The 21,292-nt window shown below is 48.7% G+C and overlaps 1 protein-coding gene across 2 annotated transcripts; it reads left to right on the forward strand.

Moving 5' to 3' along the window:
* The first annotated feature begins 195 nt into the window (after positions 1-195).
* Positions 196-20,680, forward strand: msrb3 (methionine sulfoxide reductase B3). 2 transcript variants are annotated; one of them, XM_023826626.2, is made up of 7 exons: positions 196-353; positions 6,662-6,770; positions 10,809-10,917; positions 12,479-12,556; positions 13,834-13,862; positions 19,129-19,226; positions 19,340-20,680. In XM_023826626.2, the coding sequence occupies exons 2-7, from the start codon at positions 6,695-6,697 to the stop codon at positions 19,928-19,930; spliced, it is 981 nt and encodes a 326-aa protein (XP_023682394.1). In that variant the 5' UTR covers positions 196-353; positions 6,662-6,694; the 3' UTR covers positions 19,931-20,680. The 2 variants fall into 2 exon arrangements, with proteins under 2 accessions (XP_023682394.1, XP_023682402.1); XM_023826634.2 differs by lacking the exon at positions 12,479-12,556.
* Positions 20,681-21,292: the final 612 nt, after the last annotated feature.

Below are 21,292 nucleotides of genomic sequence, written 5' to 3' on the forward strand. Positions count from 1 at the left end.
GTACATAGTTCCCACTAAGGGAAAACCGCAGTGCCTTATCTTCGGGCTGTCGCTGGAGTTTACCCGGGGTACCCGAGCCAGTGACTTCTCCTGGACTGTCTCTTCGCACTGTTAGCCGGAGGCTTCGCCGGTTTGGCCTGATGTCACACAGCGCTGTACACTTGCTCATATTTGGCGATGGCTGCGGCCCTGGAATTTCCCACAATGCCGTAGCGGCGGAGCCCGGAGCGGCGCAGGACGGCGCCGCGCTTCGCATTACGCTGACGGGCAGCGGGTGAGCCGCGCGCGCGTCGCTCCATCTCGGCTCTGCGCTGCTCTGCTGTCGCTGTTGCTGTCACTGCCACACTGCGCAGGTAGGTCCGCCGCTCTTTATTAATTTTTTTTTTTTTTCTTTCCTTTCCTCCCGTTTTTTAAGCCAGCACTTGAGGGCATTTGAAGAGCTTTCTTTCTAGAGCTTTTTCATTGAAGGTTCTCTCCAAGGCTACTTTTCTTTTTTTCTCTCCAAATGTCACTGTACTTACAACAGCGTCCTTTGTCACTGGGCTGCCGGGCTGGCAAAACAATAAAGGAGCTTTCTGTCCGGCCGCCCGGAATGGCGACAGTTTCAATTTTTATTCTAAGTGCTATACCCATCCGTCATTACTCATACAGTAATATCACAACATTATTATTAACCGCCTATATATGCGTTTCGTCTTAATGTATTGCCTTGTTGCAATTCATCAGCCAGTGTTAAAAGTGTAATTTGTTAGCGAGATACTTGTTACCAAATATAGTAACGCTGACTAAAATGAGGGCGCAGGGTTTATGGCAGCTACAAGACATCAATTGCTAGTCCGGTCAATTTGTGCGATGTTTCTGTCCCTTTAAAGTACACTATGCTTGGTGTCGGGGTTGCGCTCCACATAAATAATACAGCAACCCTATTGACGTAGTTTGAATAAAATATCTGTATAGACGTCTGATGTTGAATCACAACACTGACAACAATAACATGACGATTATTGTTTTTTTTCCCCACGAGAAACACAATTGCGCATAAAATAAGGCGGACTGTGACGTTTATATCACACTACTGTTCCCACCCTGTTTAATTTATGGTGGGTTTAAATGTCAAAAACGAGCCCCTAGTGAATTGCCAAGTGGGAATAATCAAGCAGCCTTGTAACTTACTTTTTTTGTTTCTTGGTTGCCTTTCAGTATTTTACGTTCTCTCTTTGCAAACTAGTCGGTCGTGGCGTTATTAGTTCCATTAGTGTAACGCAGACGCGTGTGTTATATTTATATTTATTTATAGGTGCACCAACGTTATAATACTTGAAAATAGTTTATTTTTAAGCAGTGTCTGAACTCTGGCATCGTTACGGCGGGGGGGGGGGGGGGGGGCTGCTCTGCGCCGGCCATTTGCCGGCATAGCGAGCCTAACACCTATTCATGGCGAGCTCCTGAAGCCCCATTTTCGCTGATGGCGGTAATATTTGCATGTCTGGCACCGAGGCAGCTCCGCAGGACCAGGACAGCGCCTTCTGAGGCTCTTGCACTGTGGTGTGACCCCATGACTCATCTGCGAGGCTGCAGTCTTTTCTGGTTTGTTGTCCTGCTCAAACTTTGAGGCTCTTTTCTACCACAATGCTAAATAAGGCTTTATTGAAACTGGGGAAGCTGGGCTTGATTCCCCCCAGTGGCTCAGTCAGAAATGTTGAACTTTTTTTGGGCTTCAAACAATGAAATGCTCAAGAACAGGCTGTGGTTTTACTCTGCTTCTTTATTAACCAGGGTATGGAGTTGCCACTTTGGATCAGGAATATGACTTTTGCCCCTTGATATTTCTTTGTTCGGACAGATTCCGAACATGTGTCTGCCTCTTGCTGGAATGCGTTCCTGTAGCAGTGGCCCCTTCAGGTTGTAGTGGAGCCATTTCGATGTTTCGCTCATCCCTGTCTGCGGTCCTTCTTTTTTGTGAGCTCTGATGTATCTTCTCAGAATTACATCGGACCATTGGGTCAGACTTAATGTGTGTTTAACAGTGCTTGTGGTAGATGGTTTGACAGTTGAAGTTTGTCCACAGTTGAATAGTAGTTGAATAGTGGCATTTTGATAGATGGTATGACAGGGGGTGCCACACTGGCTCAGTCAGCAGTGCTTTAAGAGCTCGTAGAATTCCTGCAGGAATTCAGGGTCTCTCATGCAGTCTAAAGACAGGTGTGTGACCCGCGTGCCCACTGAGGGACTGGTGACCCACGTACCTAGTGAGGGACTGGTGACCCACGTACCTAGTGAGGGACTGGTGACCCACGTACCTAGTGAGGGACTGGTGACCCGCGCGCCCACTGAGGGACTGGTGACCCGCGCGCCCACTGAGGGACTGGTGACCCACGTACCTAGTGAGGGACTGGTGACCCACGTACCTAGTGAGGGACTGGTGACCCGCGCGCCCACTGAGGGACTGGTGACCCGCGCGCCCACTGAGGGACTGGTGACCCGCGCGCCCACTGAGGGACTGGTGACCCGCGCGCCCACTGAGGGACTGGTGACCCGCGCGCCCACTGAGGGACTGGTGACCCGCGTGCCCACTGAGGGACTGGTGACCCACATACCCTGTGAGGGACTGCTGTCCCCTGCCTTATTCCCTGTGCTTCCTGGGACACGCCCCAGGATTTAAATGACAGTAAGTTAGGGATGTCCCAATCAATTTTTATGGTACTCGATCCGATCCATTCAATATATATCTAAATATTGATACACATTCAGCAGGCATCGCTGCATTCTTCGGCTGAGTAAGCTTCACGATTTTGCAGTGTTCTTCCTTATGATGTTTCTGCAAGTGCCTAATTAGATTCAATATATTAAATGACACTCTGTTGCTACCTCCCCTTGAAAAGACGGCTCTGCAAACATTGCAGGTAGTTGTGAGGCCACTGAGTTTCCAATTTAAAGACATTCCACATGGCTGACATCTTCATAGTTTGTAGTTTCAAGCCACGTGCCTCAGGCTTTCTGTAGCAGGTGACAGGACTTTACAGTCTGGGCAAATGATGTAAATTAGGCAGACGCCTGAAATTAAATTGATCAGGCTTTGGGTCGGGCTGTGGTAACCGATACCAATCGTTTAAAAAATGCCTGGACTCGGTCCAATCTTTGATAACGGGTTGGGACATCCCTGCAATACGTAGAGCTTAAGTTACACCTAAATTTAAAAAGTAGTCTAACATATAAAGTAGACAATATGATGGCCTCTCATTTTTTGGTCACCTTTTGGTTTCCAGCATCTGAGTTTGATGGCCTCTTAAAGGAAGGTAATGAGGAAAATGTGGTCACTTTAGATTCGCAGTTCATGCCGCGTGGGGGTCAGCAGAAATGTCAGTAGAGCTCTCACCCAGTCCCCCTCGACATTCCTGCCCTGGTCATGTCATCTGAGGTGTCCTGATACGCTGTGATATGGTCACCACTAATAGCAAAGCCTTGTCTGAGGTGTTGACGTGACGCTGTTCATGTGACTAGTTCAGTGTGGCGGCATGGCTGAAACCCCCCCCCCTCCCCATTTACAGTGTGAAACAAAGTCATGTGACAGATGTCACTGCTAATAAGGGGGGGGGGGTGTCTGAGGCAGCAGACAGGACAGATCAGGGATCAGTCTGTAGGGGGCTAATTATCGCAAGTCATCATGGGACATTGGCCTTATAGTTTTGGGATGAGGCAGGAAAGTGTGATTTCTTCTTGCTTAGATGGAGTAATGAAGCTGGTCCTTGGATATGGACCCAAAATATTCATTTTCTTTGGGGGGGGGGGGGGGGTGCTTCTATGCGACACATTTTGTATGGACCCTGGCTGTGAGCTTTAGAGTCATATGAGTATCGTTGATTAGCAAAGTGGCTCAGTGGGTTTGGCTTCTGCTTCACCTCACCGTTGGAGGTTAGAATCCCGCCTCTGGGGACTGTATCAGAAAGCTGCATTTCTGGGTTAGCGAGACCCCAGTTTAAATGGACTTTATCTTCATTCACTTACATTTAGCCCAGACGACAAGCTCTCTAGCTAACCAACAAATCTCGCTTCGTCATACAGGCCCCTGCTCTGTGTACAGAGGACTTATGTTCATTCATGTAGATACTCTGGTTTCCAAAAGACGTGCAGTTAGGCTAACTGGCATCTTCAAATTGCCCTTTGTGTGTACAGACTGGGATTCCTTACGGCCTGATCTTACGGCTCCAGGCTCTCTGTCACCCTGTCCTAGATAATGGGTGTCTTTTGGGAAGCTGTCATGTAGGGTGACTTGTATAAAAAGACCAGCTTCATTTTAGCAGCATTTACAGTGTTTACCAGGCTTCTGATTGTCCATCAATAATGAGTCCTAGTTCAGACATGGTGGTGCCACCCAGTGTTACTTTTGAATACCGCAGTTGAGATGTTTGAAGGCTTTTCTTAGCAAGACGGAAGCTGATCAAGCAGACAGACGTCCTGCACTAGGCCCTCATTCATCCCCTCTGGCAGTAATAGAGCTCGGTCTGGATGTTTGCTCCATGTTTCCTGAAGAGCTCACTGCTGGTCCATGGGGAAGGAGCCGAGGAAGCTGCCATAGAATGGTGCCCGTATTGTATGTGTTTGTGTGTGTAAAATATATCTATCTATCCATCCATCCATCCATCTTCCAATCACTTACTCAGTTCAGGGTTTTTGGGGTATTGGAAGATAATGTACAATGGCTGGTTTATTAAATGGCATAATGGTCAAATGGTTTCATGTGCAGTATATGGTCTGTTCCTGTTTAGCTCACATACATAGGCTGCCTTCTCTGATGAAGACCTCCTGGGCATGTCCCCGTGAGCCCTGCAGGCTGTGCTAGGAAGTGGTGTGGTGGCAACTGGGGCATTTTTAAGAAGGGTGGCATTGTTGGTGCAGCCGAACATGTAATGTGATTTAGCGATGTATAACCTGTAACGGACTGGCATCCTGTCCAGGGTGCCCCCTACTGTCTGCTAGAGGGTACAGCCCTTGCCCCGTAACATTGTACTGGAGAAGTGGTTGGAGGATGGATGGATGGAGAATTTCATCAGTGTGTAAAACAGCGAAATTCAAAATAAGGGAAATGTTGGTTTAGTAAATATTATGTCCATAACTAAGAACAATATTCTTTTTTATTTTTGTTTGCTATTTAATAGAAAACTTCACCAGGAATGAACTGGATTAAAATTACAAGGTTGCTTGATACAGTCCTATGGAAAAGATTTCACAGGATTTCCCCTGCGAACAGCAGGAAGGCGGCATTCTGACCTGGCCACAAGGTGGCGCCATTGTCCACATGCGCTCAGTGTATGTTTTGCGATGCTGCGTTCTCCACCGCATTGTGTATGTTAAACCCACACCACGATGGTCGCACTGGCTCATTGGGGCAGATGACCCTGAAGCCTCTCCAGTTACTCTGGGTGCTGCTTCCTTGTGACTTGGCCCCGCCTCTGCGTGAGTATTGATTTCGCCCTTGCCCCGGCTCTTCTTCCATATGGCCCAGTGGAGAGGACCCAATCTACTGGTATACTATGCCCCCCCTTCCCATCCCACACTGCTGGCCTTTGGGGGGGGGGGGGGGGGGGGGGGGCGGGGAATAGCATAAAGTCAAGTTAGGCAATTGCAGGCAAAATGTCAGCAACAAACTCCCTTTGAGGTTAGAGTTTGCCCACCCGCCCAGGAGAGGAAGACCCCCAAAGTGCTGTGCCTTTAAGATGGCAGAGTCAGTATATGTGTCACCATGACGCCCAGCTAACAAGCCCCCGCCCCCTTTTCTGGCGCTTCAGCAGCAGGTGCTGGCGAGGCACTGTGCTCCCCAGGCCCCTGGCCGCCTCGGCAGCCTGCGTGACTTTGGGCTGCAGAGCGCTCTACCCGAGTGCCGGCTCGCCTTTCACATCAGCGCCCTCGTTCTCGTCAGCCGTCTCTCCGCAGGCAATAGCTCGGTCACGTGCAGCCGTGTCAGAAGCAAGCATTGGGTCATGTGACGGCAGCCGTCTGCCCGGACATCAGTTTATCTTCCATCCATCTATCACTTCACTCATCTTCTTACCACGTTCTCCTACAGGCAGAGATATGTTTCGTTCCGAAGCACGGGTCACAGACGGGCTGTTCTGCAGCTAGCTGGACACTGTGTGCCGATACATTTTGTCTTTGTCTTAAAGCAAAGTCAGAACGTGCAGTGAGTGAGTACGTGCACAGCCCGTCAGTGCCTTTGGGAGTCAGGATGGAAATCAGCCCCCTGTTAATTTGTGAATAAGTCATGCGTCGCCTGGCTATTCTGCCCTGGTGAGAAAGCTGAACTTTCTACCCCTGTAAGACTAATTACATTACACCGTTTCTTCCTTCCCTTTGGCTGGGAGGGGGTTGGGGGGGCGGGGCTGTGTTCAGCTTCTGTGGTTGGGTGGAAGCATCTCATTTATCACCGATAATGGCGAAAATGGAGGGAAACTGGCTGTTTCCCGTTTGGGATGGAGATGGATTTCCCCTTGGTAACCCCCTTGCTGCTACTCTTCCCCACTCCCTCCCCAGCTCTCCCTCTCCGCCTCACACAGCAGGAGTAGGGCGGGGCCTGGATGAAGCTGGCCACTGCGGTTGGATGGCCTCGCTGCGACTGGCGGCTCTGCTGACCTGTTGTGTTTTTCTCCTTCTCCCTGCCTTGTAGCGTGGGCGGGCTCCCGGCCCCCGGCCAGCAGCCATGTCGGGCTTCAATCTGCTGCACCTGGTGACTAAGAGCCAGCCTGTGGCGCTGCGGGCCTGCGGCCTCCCCTCAGGTCATCTGGGTGCCGCGCGCGGAGTGTGCTGCCCCCTGAGCCCTGACACACAAACTGCAGCGAGAGAGCGAGAGAGAGAGAGAGAGAGAGAGAGAAATCTGTCTATTTATGTGTTTGTATTTGTGTGAATGGCTCTTTGAGTGTAAGACAGTGTATATTATATTGTGGGTGCATGATTATTGTTCTGTGTGTGTGTGTGTGTACGTGTGTGTGTGTGTGTGTGTGTGTGCGTGTCTGCGCGTGTGGCAGAAGGGACAGAGTCTGCAGCAAACAAAAACCCATCTTGCCTCCCCACCCCCGACTGGCGTCCGACGGATTCTGTGAGGTCGGTGCAAAGCCTGCAAGGCCACACAGAAACGTTGTGCACATTAAACTTGTCCGGTTCTCAGTGTTTATGTCTGGACTCTCTAAGGAGAGGCGAAGGGTCCCCTAAAGGCAGCTGTGGGCATTTGGGTTAAAAACTGCAGTATGTCTGTTGTCTCTTTATACATTTTTAGTAGTTATTACAGTGCTGGTTATGAAGCTTTATGAAGTGACTGAGAATTGAAATATGTGCAAAACTGTATGAAACTAAATGTTTATTAGTTTACATATTTCAAAGAGGTCTTATCTTACAGGCACTTGTCTTGCACTTTCCTGACCGGACAAGTTAAACTGTGCAGGTTGTTTTTTTCGCTGTAGTAGTAGTTTAGCCCACTAGGGGGAGCTGGCTATTTGTTAAATAAGTCTGGAACGGTGCGCATTGACGCAGGCCTTAGTGGGTCTGAAGGCAGTGGGATTACCCTGTGTGCAGTGAGGTGGGCTTTTCTGCAGACGCTCTGCCCTGGTGCTCCCATGCCGTTTTCTGCTTGCTGTGTTGTTTTATTTTCATTCCCCTTCAAAGCGCCTTTTTGTTGCTCCCTTGATAGCGTGACACTGTTCCTGCCTTACCCACGCATGCCTGACGCCGATGCAGATGCTGCAGCGTAGTGCTGTCCGTGTTTGATTTCTAATGGCATTTTGTTTGCATATCACATGAGCAAAGACTGATGCTTAATGCTCGTTACTAACAGCTTTATATCATAATATATCATTTTTTATCATACTACCTCTAAACATTTTGTTACGCATATCACAGTAATTATTTGTATGATATCTTAACTACTCTCTTTTTTTAATTCAGAATTTTACCAGTTTGTAAATTATTTTATAGGCGGTCATTTGGTATATTGCGCTGTTTTTATGCCGCAAAACAGAATTGCGGTAATGTTTAAAACGCTTAGAAAGGCGCTCAGATGAAAGGGGAAGAAAGTTAAATAATCAACAACGCAGCGAGACTCCCCAATTAAGGCCTGCAGGACTCTGCCTCAGGAAGACAGTCTGGGCAAACACACTTGAAAGATTTGATTAATTCAGAAGCTATTTGTAGCAAAACTGTCTAACGCAATCTAAACAGAGTAATTTATATAATGCATACATTTCTGAACTGTTAGCTCAACTGACCGGCTTATTAGAGAGGAAGGGGAGGGGAGGGGGGGTCTTTTTTAAATGGAGCCAAACGTTTGACAAGTTTAAATAAGCAGAGAGGAGGGGTTATAAAGAACAAACCTGGCTTACAATTAGGAAACAATATTTATATTTGAGGTTGAAAAGCCAGGATGTTGGAAAAAACGTGCTAATTTGGACGCTGACCTCTGGGTGCCCCAAAGCAGATAATTTGTGGTGTGTGACGTGCATTCCTGCAGCATGTCTGGTAATACCAGCCCAGTCGCTCTGCGGAGGCATATAATGAACACCGGGGGAGGGGGGGGGGGGTAGCCGCCGCCTCCTCCTCCTCCTCCTCCTCCTCAAAAATCCATAACGGTACAGCGCTGTGCCCAGCCAGCCTGCTGGGAGAATGGAACTCCCGGGTCCAGTAAAGGGGAACGATCAGCTTTGATTCGCTACACACACAGCCCCCTTCACCCTGGCCCCTCCTCCCAGTGTCCCCCAAACCTGTCTAAAAGTAACTTTCTACCGATGGGAAAGGGAGAGTCCATCAATGGAGCTCATTCACAGAAGGACCCTTTAAAGTCCTCATAATTTACCTCATTCACATGGTTTCAATTTTTTCCCTGGGAATTTTCGGCATGCTTGGCGTACGGGGTGACGCCGGCCACGCTGCCCACTGCTATTTTTTACAGCAACAGAAGGCTGCATCCACGGTGGGGGGTGCTTGGAGGGGGGGGGGGGGGGTAGTAGGAGCGGCAGCTTCCAGTGTAAAACTGCAACTATAAAAGGATGGTGTAAAACTGATAAAGTTGAGGAGTGCTGGGCGGGAGGGCCGGGTGGAGGAGAGGCTGATGGTGGCGGCTTACAATGTCAGCGCACTGCAATCCAACACCGCGTAATTTAAAACTGCAGTTGTGTCTCCCTGGGTAAATGACATACAGATGGACATCTGTGCTCCTGGTCCTGCCAGCACAATCGGCCTCTTTATGTACCTCTGCACATATATTAAGAGCAACATTTATTTTTGCGAAAAAATGTTTGCCTGGGATTGTGTACGTTCTGGTTGCGGCGGGAGTCGTTAGCGGGGCCGTTATTGGCGACAGCTGGAGCGGCGTGGAGCGCTGCGGGTGCCGATTGCTGGAGAAGTTTGTCCGCTTTTAAGTTCAGTAATAATAAAGTGAATATTTGGCATCTGAAAGAAAATAGACATTGGGCTAATTGGTTTTTTGAAGTGAAGAAAAATGGAGAAGTACAGTTTTTTTCTTTGGTTATCGGGTTTCCAAGGGATTGGCTGAAGTTCAGCCTTAAGATTAAAGTATACTCAAGGTGTTTTACATATAATGCAGAATCTATGTGTTTTACAGCTGTTTTTTAACACGTTGTCACCTCTAGTCCTTGAAGTGTCACATCGCCAGAGCTGCACTTGCTCTCTGCACCCGCTTTTCACTGGGCCTTGACAAATTTCGGAAGGAAGCTCGAATTGAGATTTATGGCCCCGTTAAAACCCCCATCACCGTTATGGGACGTTTTGTAGGTCAGAAAAAAGCACAAGCGGCATGCTGATCTGCTGCCCCAAAGGTGCGGGGGTCCAGCACCTGCCTGCTCTGCTGTAATTTCGAGATTAAATTGAGATTAAATGGAACTGTAAATGTTCAGGAGGATTAGTGGCCCAGTCATTTATTTGGTTGATAGGATGAAATGCGTGTTCAGGGCAGTATGAATGTCGTGTTTGGTTCTCTGCTGGACTTTGGTAGTGTCACAGTTTCAACACTTAATGTTAAGTAGTAAAACGTGAGTGACTGGATGCTGAGTAGGCCAAACCTGCCTTTGATATCTGGAGAAATGTTACGTCATCACTCTTAGGTACCCTTTTGTGGTTCAGATTTGAACGTGCCGCTGAGTTTTGGTTGTAGTGCATCTTTACCCTCATAAGCTACCATAGCCTTACTGGAGATTTAACCTTATTTTTTGGGTCAACCCTATAAAAATGTTTATATCAGACACATTTGCCCAAAGCAATGTATGAGTTCGGTGAGGTTTGGGGTAAGAGATCAGGGCAAGTTAGTTTCCTTAGACCAGGATGGGCCTTGCTTACAGACCTGATGATATGATCACTTTGCCAACCGTAGGATTTGAACCTAAGGCCTTCTGGATATGGGCACTCTAATCCACTGAGCTACATATCCTCCCCTGTTTGGTTACATTTGTTCATTAGCCTTTAACCCAGATTGTCCAGTTGGTACAGCCTTTACCTGAACTATGATTGATTTAAATTTGGCCCGCCTCAGTAACTGTGTGTTTCTTCATTATTTTACTGGTCACATGACTTTAAGCACGCCATTCGCTTGCACTCTGTACACAGCATTGGAGATGATTGCTCCCCGCCTTACCCAGCGTGCCACGCAGCTGAGCTGAGCTGAGTGACTCGTAGATGTGGAGTGTTTGAGTGAGAAGCCCAGATCTGGGGTGGCCTGAGGGGTGGGGCGAGGGCTGTGGTCAGGGGGGCATGTAGGCGTGGCTTCGCATGCTGACTCTTTGCTGCCCCCTATCTCCATCCTTGTGCTCCAGGATCATGCCGGCGTAAGAAGACCTGGCCAGTGTCGTTCCCCCAGGAGGAGCTAAGGCAACGCCTTACACCCATCCAGTACCATGTGACCCAGGAGAAGGGCACTGAAAGGTAGGTGGGCTCTACCACTGCTCTGCCTCCTCCCATTGGTTCCTGGGGGAACTATGGGAATCAATAGGCCTATCCATTTGTAGTTTTCAGTAGCTGCTTATCATAAACATTTGGATGCAGTGCAAGATTTTATGCCCACATACCCAATTGATATTCACATGCACTGAGAGCAGTGAAATTTTATTTGGCAAAATTCATCAAATTAGCTGCAGTAAACAGCATTTCTGTGGTCTGAAAGGTGAGATTTTAGATATGGCTTAGATACCCGAAATGTACAGAGACACAGATGTACACAACTGGCTTCTTTTTGCTTAATACATAGATGTTGTGAAATGCTCCATCGACACTCCAACAACCAGGCCTACAAGCCTGACCTAAAATCGCTGTGTGGATCCAGGGCCTGACGGATTTAGAAAGTATAGTGATATTCTCCATGTCTCGTCGGTGACTTGGAGCTTCCAGACAGAAAATCTGCAGAAAACAGAAAATACTACCACAAATAATAACATGTCAATTCTGTCATGAATTATGTAAATAAGCTTCAATGCTGGTCAAGTGTATGAGCTGGGGGCGGTGGAGTCAGGTAACGAGGTCATTTGTGGGCAGGGTAGAGTAATGAGGTAATTTGTGAGCAGAGTAATGTTATGGAGTCATTGGTGGGTATGTCAGATGGTGAGGTCATTTGAGGGCGGAGTCAGGTGATGAGGCCATTCATGGGTGGAGTCTGGTAATGAGGTCATAATTCAGCTTTACTTGTTCATTTATTATCGTTCCCATAACAGAGCCGACTGGCCGATTCTGCACGTCTCCGCAACCCTCTCCCTGACCCGATGCCAAGTGCACCTTTTGTTCTCCTCCCTCCATTTCCGCTCCAGCACTGCTTCCTCCGTGTCACATGGTTCTGTGTGTTGTTCTCTAGTACCGTCATAAGAAGGCCTTGCTTTGTGTACTTCTAATGGGTTGTGTATAAATGGCAGCAATGTTAAAAATAGCCCCATCCTGCCCCTCGCCCCCCCCCCCCCAGCACTCTGACCCCTAAAGTAGAGCCAAGAAGCATCTGTCTTGGGGGTGGGGAATCCCAGCATCCCTCTATGCACAGCTGCGGTGGGCAGGAAGGGGATCTCGTCCGCTTCCTGTGGTGCTTTGCTGGCCTCACTCACCCAAACAGCTCAAGGTGAAGCCCCACCCTGATGTGGCAGGCCAGGGCTTCCGGAAAAGTCCCATCTGTTCATCGTGTGACATTACTGAGACTGAGGTGCTTTTTTTGTGATTTATGAGGGAGGGCTGCACCTCTGAAGCTTGCTAAGCTGAACCTGCAAACCAAAAGTGATGCCCTGCATTAAATCCTGTTTAATGGGAGGGTCATTGGCAAGCCCGTGATGGTGGTCTCAGTCGGCCGGGTCAGGTTCATTCACGCTTAATACTCCTCGTCACTGCTGGCTATGAATTCTTCTGTAAAACCCGCAGCCTTGAATTGTTTAATTCACACGTGTACACTAGACCTAGCATCGGCCATTCACAAAAACAGCCGGCCTCACTGTTTACCCCCTCTGCCCCTCAGTGCCTTCAGAGGGGAGTTTAGTGACCACAAGGAGGAAGGCATCTACACGTGTGTGGTCTGCGACACCCCCCTCTTCGAGTGAGTAACCCTGCTGAAGGAGTTAACCTCGCAGCTTCTTTTCCTGAGTTAGCGGATTTGCAGTTTGCTTCTTCTGGATGCTAACCCGGTTCCGTCTATTGTCCATTCTCAGTAACATTTTTCTGCAGCAAGGATCCGCTCTGCCCCGCCTTCTCTCAGTAGAACTCCGCCCCTTCCTGGCTCCTCCCCGTCCCCCTCTCTGACAGAACAACTCCTCTGATTGGTTGTACAGATCAGTCTCTCTTTTCTGGAACCAGAGCAATAACAATAGCCAGCTCACAAAAACATGATTATAGAACACAAAATACATTTTGTGTGCATGCATGAATATGTGTTTAGATACAGTGCTTCCTAGAGTTGAAAAACATTATTTAGATAGTGTAAAATGAAAAATATTTATAGTACACGATCAAAATGCTTGCAAGAGGCTAATGAGTTTGTGGATTTCCTGCAGCCTTTTCTGATTTCTGTCTTCATGTGGAATTCCTTCATTTAGCCTCCCTCTTCCCAAATTATATTCCTGCAGTTTATTCCCACACTGATCACATCCCACTGATGCCTTGCTGCATTTCGCTCCAGAGTCGGGACATTCCTCTTGCACCTCGCCGGCGTCGCCATGGCGTCACGATTTGGCCGCTCGCTGAATAACGCCACATAACCAGTGCTTGAAGTGGGCTGGAACACAGCGGAACGCAGTTCCGGAACTTCTGTATTTTCGTCTTTTGGGTTCCGCCACTTTTTTCTGCGTTCTGGTACTTACTGAAACTGATCCGACGCAGCGACAGTGGCCCGAGAAAATTAGAGTTCCTGCACTTATTTTTTCCCACTTCAAGCACTGCACATAACGCTGTGAAAATTCGGAGGGGGCCGAGTTTGCAAGTGGGGGCTGACTTCAGGGCTGAGCGCCAGTGTCAGAAGATGACACGCATGCTCCTAATTGGCTCTGTATTGTTCCCACAATTCCCTAACCTGCCCTGTCTCCTGTGACACGTACGCCCACTTATTTTATATCAGATATTTACTCGGAGAGATGGGACATCCATGAGTTTGATTTATTTGAAGTGAGAAGTTTAAGCATGTTGTTGTCACGCAGTGTTATTGAGGTAGATATTATAACCATTTATATTGGGTTAAAAACAGTTTTAATTAATCTCTTCAACATATATATCACCGTTGATTAGATTGCTCTTCAGGAGGTTCTGAAGTTCTTCAGGACCGTGGGGTGGTGATGAACGCCTGTGTCAAAATGCCGTTCATTTCTCTCTCTCATATTGCAGGTCTGATAAGAAGTTTGACTCTGGATCAGGTACGTTCTCTTCCAAAATGTAACGGGCGGGGTGTTAAAGAGGCTGTCCCAATGGTGGCCCAGCATCTCAATGTGCAAAAGGGGAACTCAGTCACTCATTCTGGCCTTTGGCCCCAGGGCAAATCTAGACTTGAGCAGATATTGTTTATGGTGTGTCAGTTAGTTACAGAGAATTGTAGGTTTAATGCGGTTCCTGGGGACCCCCAGCCATTCTAATTATGTTTTATTCCACTCCTTGCACACTTGTTTCAACCAGAAAAGGACTGATGATTAGTTAATAGGTTTGGTGAGTTGTGAATTGTGGTCATTTGAATTCTGGACGCTGTTCGTGGTACTTTTGGGCGTCCCCAGGGAGACGTCTCAGAATCTGTGATGTCACTACGGTGCCCCAGAATTAGTGGGAGCTGCGGGGTCTTCCCCCTGATATTAAGCTGTTATGATTGGCTATTTTCCCTGCACATCACCTGATTGGATATTTAAAATTTGTGTCACTCATGAAAAGCAGTGCTTTCCATACGCTCAGCCCATACTGAAGAAACTGATGATGAGAAACACAAAAGAAAAGGTCAGCTTTACTTTATAAGTGTTAAAATATTACTAATTTATACGTTTTAAAAGAAATATAAGTCATATGACATACATATGTGGAAAACCCCTATAAATAGATCTGATCTTTTTTTTTTTTTTTGTTATCATGACTTCAATGAGATGTTACATACACTAAACAAATGTAGGCCGGAGTCCCGGGAGCGAGAGACATCCCAGGCACAGGGTCCACTGGCAGACGAGTGGCCGTTTCCATCTGAAGCTGGGCTGTTTGGATTTTGAGGATCAGCAGCTGGTCGGGGCCACACACCTACATAATCCAAAGATGAGAACGTGCTCCATCCCTCACTTTAATCTGCCCGTTTACATGGCTGCCTGAGAAGTATCAGCCTGAAAGCCTTTTTACGGTTGGCTGTCAGGCGGAGGGCGTATGTTGTGATGACTCTCATTGGCCACGAGACAGGCCTGCTTATTAACCTCTATGCAGCTCAGTGCTAATGCATGACATCCTCAGATGGCCAGTTTAATGATCACTACTGCGCTTCTGTGGTATGATTTATCGCTCGTGAATCTGAGGGCTCAGTCACACATGATCCCGAAGAACTCGCATGCTCTTATTCGGCGCCCTTTTGACACGGAACGTGATTTCCGAGTATCAACACAGTTTTGCGCAGGGGGAGTGGCACGTTGTTTTCGCTCTAGGGCTGAAATGAGCCTTTGGAGGCAATGTCCAAATTATTGCTGAACCCGCAGGGCAGATGGAAGGCTGGCAGGCATATCCAGTCACACAGGCCACTATAAAAAAATATAAATCATAAAGCTTTAAACATATAAGATGAATTTCCATCACCTCCATGTAGCTAAAATGAAATATATTTGTAGCTGGATTCCAAAGTTACATCTTGTGCATGTTGAACTTTCAACCAGCCATGGTCTGGCAGGACGGCACAGTAGCTCAGGGCTGTAGGCTCACGCCTCTGAGGTTGGGGGTGTAAAGTCCCCTTTCGCTCCATGCCTGTGAGATTTGCATGTTCCCCCCGTGTTGCACAAGCCTTCTGCACGGGCTCTGGTTGCTTGTAATCGTCGAAACACATGCAGTTTGGCAAATTATCTTCTCTGAATAGCTCTTAGGGTGTTATTGCGCATGTCCTGCGATGGGCTAACATCCTGTCCATCGTGAAACTCACCATAGCCGCATTCATCTTGGCTCATGTTCTTGTCTTCCATTATTCCAGGTAATCATTAACATCCATCCATCTGTCCACCTGTTCTTCCAGCCAATAGTCCAGTACAGCTGTATTTCCCAATCCGGTCCTCAGGGACCCACAGCCGGTCCACGTTTTTGCTCCTTCTGAGCTCCCTGTCAGACAGTCCAAAAATGTGGATGACAGGGAGCTTGGTTGGAGGAAAACCGTGGACTGGCTGTGAGTCCCTGAGGACTGGACTGAGAAACACTGCTGTACAGGATCACTATGAGCCTGGAGTCTCTTCTAGGAACTATAAGGCATTAGGTAGGGGACACCCTGAATGGAATGCACTCTCGCACGATTACAGGCTAGTGGGCAATGCAGAGGTGGCAGTTTGGCTTAAGGCTTATTTTTGGACTGCGGAAGCAAATTCTTTCAATGTGAAGACCAGAGACTGGACTTGTACTTGCAGTCCTGTAGGCATGAGGTGACAGACCAGATGATGCTCGTTAATACAGACAGATAATCTCGTATGAATGTTAAGTACTGTGGTGTGTCACACAGAGCAGTGATTCCGACCTTCAGAGCTGGATTCCAGCCTATGTTTTCCTGACATTCCTTTCGGAATTGTCAGTCTAAAAATAAAAGAAAACCAATATAGCCACCTCAACAATAGCCAAGTCTGGCGTGCCGCAGGTATGGAAACTGGCTCAGGTTCAGTCTGTTTCCTGTTTTGGTTCTGGCGCTGCGGTGCCGGGGGTATGTTCACCCGAGCACTTGCCCGGTGATAAAACCTAATTAGATTACTTTAGTAACCATCCGCGGGAATTTTCCTCCTCTGAGTCACACAATTCTTGTGTTCCGCTGGGAATTTCCTGCGTCTGAGCCGAACGCCGCAGCTTTGTAGGCCGGGCCAGCCAGGCCTCCCGATCCAGGCCGACTGGAGGGCCCTTGTTTTCCGGGGGGGTGGGAGTGGGGGCTGCTGGTGGTCCCCCTTGGCCTTCGATCCTCCCGCATTTCTTCACATGCCTGCTCTCTCCCCAGCTGATCCAACTTGCTGTCTTTTACTGGTCGGTATTTTCTTTAAAGATGGGCCCTCTATAAATGCCTCTTTTTTTTAAAAATCATTTTTGCTTTCCTCCTTCTTGTTTCCGAAGCGCCTACTAAAAAGCGGCTTTGTGACTATTACCGAGACAGCCAAATCCTGTGGGCCTGGCGTGATGACGACTGCCGCCGTGACAACCGTGATGTGACGTCGTTGTCACCATGGTGCCGTGTGTAATGTACTGTTTGTGTGCTGAGTCCAGCTCGCATCCCTGGGGCTTCATCTCAGGACCGGATAATATGAAAAGCATATGGAGGAATGTGCATGATGGGACGACGCCATGGGGCGGTGCTCTGGGGTGAAGTGCAGGGCGAAGCTATAGGGATTTTGACCCCCCCCCCCCCACCCCCATCAGAACCCCTGACCTGACCATTTCTGGGTGTGACTTGGATGGGCGCAGAAAAGAGACAGATCTGTCAAGCAATGTAATGGTTAAAAGAATTCTGCAGCAGACACACATGGCCAGTCGCACAATCCACATTAAAATTCCCGATACAGATTTTTCACGCACCTGTGTTTTGTGGCTGAGATGTTCCTCTAGGCTGCCTCTTTGAGGAAGCGTCGATGTCTGCCGATCGATTGGTCCTTGTGGTCATACGGCTCCCCTAAAAGCCAGTAATATGGGTCTTTAGGTCCCTGGGTGCTCCTCGCGGACACGCCCAGGCGCACATGACCCTAGCGTTCGCTGCCTGCCAGTGTGGAGGGTCTGCAAAGGCTCGCTCTCCCCAGACTGGGCCAAAAAGAAAGGTTGAGGAGCAGCTGTGGATGTGGGCAGAGGAGGCTCCGTCACATCACAGCCTGACAGCCTCTAAACACCCCCCACGCTGTCGCGTCCGCGTCCATGGAAAAACGCCGGCGAATCGGCACACTGGCCGCACACACGGAGCACAGTGTCTACACGTCACGTCCCCCCCGTCTCTAATTATGGCAGCAGTGGGAGCTTCCCCAGAACTGAAAGGGGATCTGGGGTGTGTGTGGAGGGGGGGTGGGGGAGTGGTCGCGCTTAGAGTCTGGCTGGAATGAGCTAGAAAAATAAACCACCTCTCACTGGCCCGGCAACCAGAAAGAAAGGGGAAGCTGTCTCGGAACCACTGGCAAGGCCCGGATGATGCCAAGGGCACGAGAGGCCCAGGAGAACCCTGGGTCTGCATGTTTCCAATCACTGACAGGCAGGCAGGGTAGGGGGCGCTATACCTGCAGGGGCCTCCCATCGATTCCCATTGACTCCCATTTTCATGTACTGGTACAGTTCCCAGACTCAAATGACCGACCCTAAAGCTACAGTAATGGACTCGTTAGATTTTTGCCTTTTTTGAAAATGCATACAGAAATCAATACCATTGTATCTTTCCATGTATAACTTATACGTATTGATTTAATGAGTGAGTGCAGGTGCAGGTCTGATCTGAACCCAAAAGATGAAGTCTGAAAACAAAGAAGATGTTTTCTGTACTTTTTGTTTTTAAGCCAGTAGATGAAGTCATCAAGAGGCGTTTTTGTCTTCTGGGGACTCCTCTCCATCATCTCCTTTTTCCAGGTTTTTTCCCAGAGAATAGAGAAGCCTACAGAGTCACACACAGACACTTGTTACCCTGCTGCATAGGCATTCTGTGAACTGTCATCGTAATGCAGTGATTAATGACCTCCGGGCCCCTGCAGATGAAAATTGATAAGGACTTTGACCACAATTACAGGGCTGCTTATGGAATTTCCCTGTAATCTGTTTGTAACAATTTACTGTCTTTGTGGGTCCCAGTGAATAAAGGTAAACATAAGTAAACAAACACGTCGTCATTACACACACATTACACGCATATTACACGCACATCACACACACATACATACACGCAGATGTAGACACATTACACAAGCATGCACACACACGGGTGGTGACTCGTTATACTTAAACATGCAGACATACACACAAAACGTCTTGTCAGCTGGTGGTCATGTGTGAACAGAGCCCATGACATCAGCGCTGTGTGGCATACATCACACATACATACATACTGACAGTGAGCGGCCACTTCCCTCACCCCCGGGTTCACCCTCATGGCAGATTTGGAGCTTGTCCAGGGATCAGTCAGTTGGGATTAGTCATCTGGCACTGATCACATGGGGTTGGTCATCTGGGATCAGTCACCTATAATTAATCATCTATGATTGATCACCTGGAATTAGTCGTGTGTCTGATTAGTCAGCTAGGACCAGTCACTAGGATATGTTTCGTCATCTGGGAATGGTCACCTGGGGGTTAGTCACATGGGATGGATTACCTGGGTTGAGACATACCTGGTTGGACAGTTAGTCTGCTTGGATGAAATGGATCTGGTAACTAGCACCATGTTGATGTACACTCAAGATTCTGTAGTGGCTTGTGGTTTGTTGCCATTGTGACAATTAACTTGCACCTCCCCCCCAACTACAGGATGGCCCGCCTTCTACGACCTGATCAAAGAGGACACCGTTACGCAGACAGACGACTTCTCCTATGGCATGCACAGAGTGGAGGCCACCTGCAGCCAGGTAGATGCTCTGCAGATCCTCCTCACAGTGATGTTGCCCTGTATCTCCAGAGCATAGCCCACTTTAGTCCCTTGCTAACACTCCGCAGTGACTTGGCCATGTCACCTCTGTAGTGCGGAGCCCATCTGGGTCACATCTTCGACGATGGCCCTCGACCCACAGGGAAGCGCTACTGCATCAATTCAGCCTCCATGGCTTTCAAGAGCAAGGAGCAGACCGTACCCAGCCCCTCCCAGGGAGCTGAGGCGGGGGCTGCCACCACGGAGGCTTCCAAGGTAGCTGTCAAGGGGGCTGCCAAGGGGGCTGCCAAGGGGGCTGCCAAGGGGGCTGCCAAGGGGCCCACCAAGGGGGATGCCAAGGGGGCTGCCAAGGGGCCCACCAAGGGGGATGCCTTGGAGGCTGCCACCACGGAGGCTTCCAAGGTAGCTGTCAAGGGGGCTGCCAAGGGGCCCACCAAGGGGGCTGCCAAGGAGGCTGCCACCACGGAGGCTTCCAAGGTAGCTGTCAAGGGGCCCGCCAAGGGGGCTGCCAAGGAGGCTGCCACCACGGAGGCTTCCAAGGTAGCTGCCAAGGGGCCCGCCAAGGGGGCTGCCAAGGAGGCTGCCACCACGGAGGCTTCCAAGGTCGCCACCAAGGGGGCTGCCAACGGGGCCCCAGGGAGCCGCTTCAGGGCCCCAACGGCCCCCAGCAAGACTGAGCCCTGAGACCCCCCCTCCCAAGACTCTGTAGTCTGGGTACTCCAGCCTGATTACCCCTGACCACAGGGCTACAGGTAACTGACCCACTGGGCCAAATATTCCAGACCATGGAGCCCTACAGGTACTGTGAACAACCCCATATGAAGCCCAGATATCCACCAGAAGAAAACTACAAGAGCAACAAGCACCATTTATGTTAATGGCTCCGCCCAGATTACCCAGAATCCCCCTCTCTGCACGCAGCAATGCCCCCCCCTCCTATTTGAGGGAAAAACAGTCTGGACGGACAGAGGTGGGGGCATTGGAGGAGGACTGCCCCTTGCGCTTCTTTATGACCGTCAGACACTTGATTTTAAAGGTTTTACAGAGGTTTTTATAATAGATTCTTAGTTATGCTTACATTTTTTTCTGGCCTTAGCAATGTACCACCAAGCTTTAAGTTGAAGAATAAACACATGCATACTTTGCTAGAATAAAGTATTACTTTGAAGTGACATTTGATACAGGGAGTCGAACAGTTTGAGGAACACTATGCAAGAGCTTTAAGGAGAGAATGGGGCGGGAACAGAGCCTCTTTCAAAGAGACCGAGATGTGTGACAGATGTTTAGTCTGAACATGGAGGGAGCCGAATATCTGAGGCTGATTTCTTGCCTCCTGCCCTGGTGCCTTTTTGCCCTGTATGAACATTTTCTGTGTTTTCCTTCACTAGCAGTGTGAGAAGAGTAGTGAGACTCAATAAATCTTGACACACTTGATGTTCTTTTCATACATTATGTTTGTTTCTTCCCTAGCCTGTATATATATAGTACATACACGTGTGTGTGTGTGTGTGTGTGTGTGCAATTTCCATTAATACTGGAAATTGGTGGGAGTCTCATCATTTGAGGACAACAGGCTTTGGATCTTCATGTTTATTGCTTCCTATTGGAGGAATAGATGCACAATTGGAAATGTGAAGCAAAGGTACAGTATCAATCCATCCATTCTTCCAAACTGCTTATCCATTATAGAGTCTTGGTGAGCCTGGTTTCTGTCTCAGTCAGCACAAAGCACCAGGATGGGATGTCAGTCCATTACAGCTGACACACACACACACACACTCTCACTACTCTATGTCTTTCACATAGAGTTGGGAACAGGTATCCAGTGAGGTATCCATTTACTATCATACTACGATAAACCACATTTAAAAAGTCTTCAAGGCTTCTGGCTATTCTTACAAAATCTTCTCGGTGATTCTAGGAATGTAGCAGAGCCCTCAAGTTCATGTGTCAAGGTCATGTGTTACCTAGGCCCTTGTGATGCGTCACACAGGCGCCTGAAGCTCAGTGTTGATGCCACTTCACAGTCACAAAGGGAGCAGAAGA

The sequence above is a fragment of the Paramormyrops kingsleyae genome, chromosome 1, assembly GCF_048594095.1.
Source record: "Paramormyrops kingsleyae isolate MSU_618 chromosome 1, PKINGS_0.4, whole genome shotgun sequence".
Taxonomy (NCBI): Eukaryota; Metazoa; Chordata; class Actinopteri; order Osteoglossiformes; family Mormyridae; genus Paramormyrops; species Paramormyrops kingsleyae.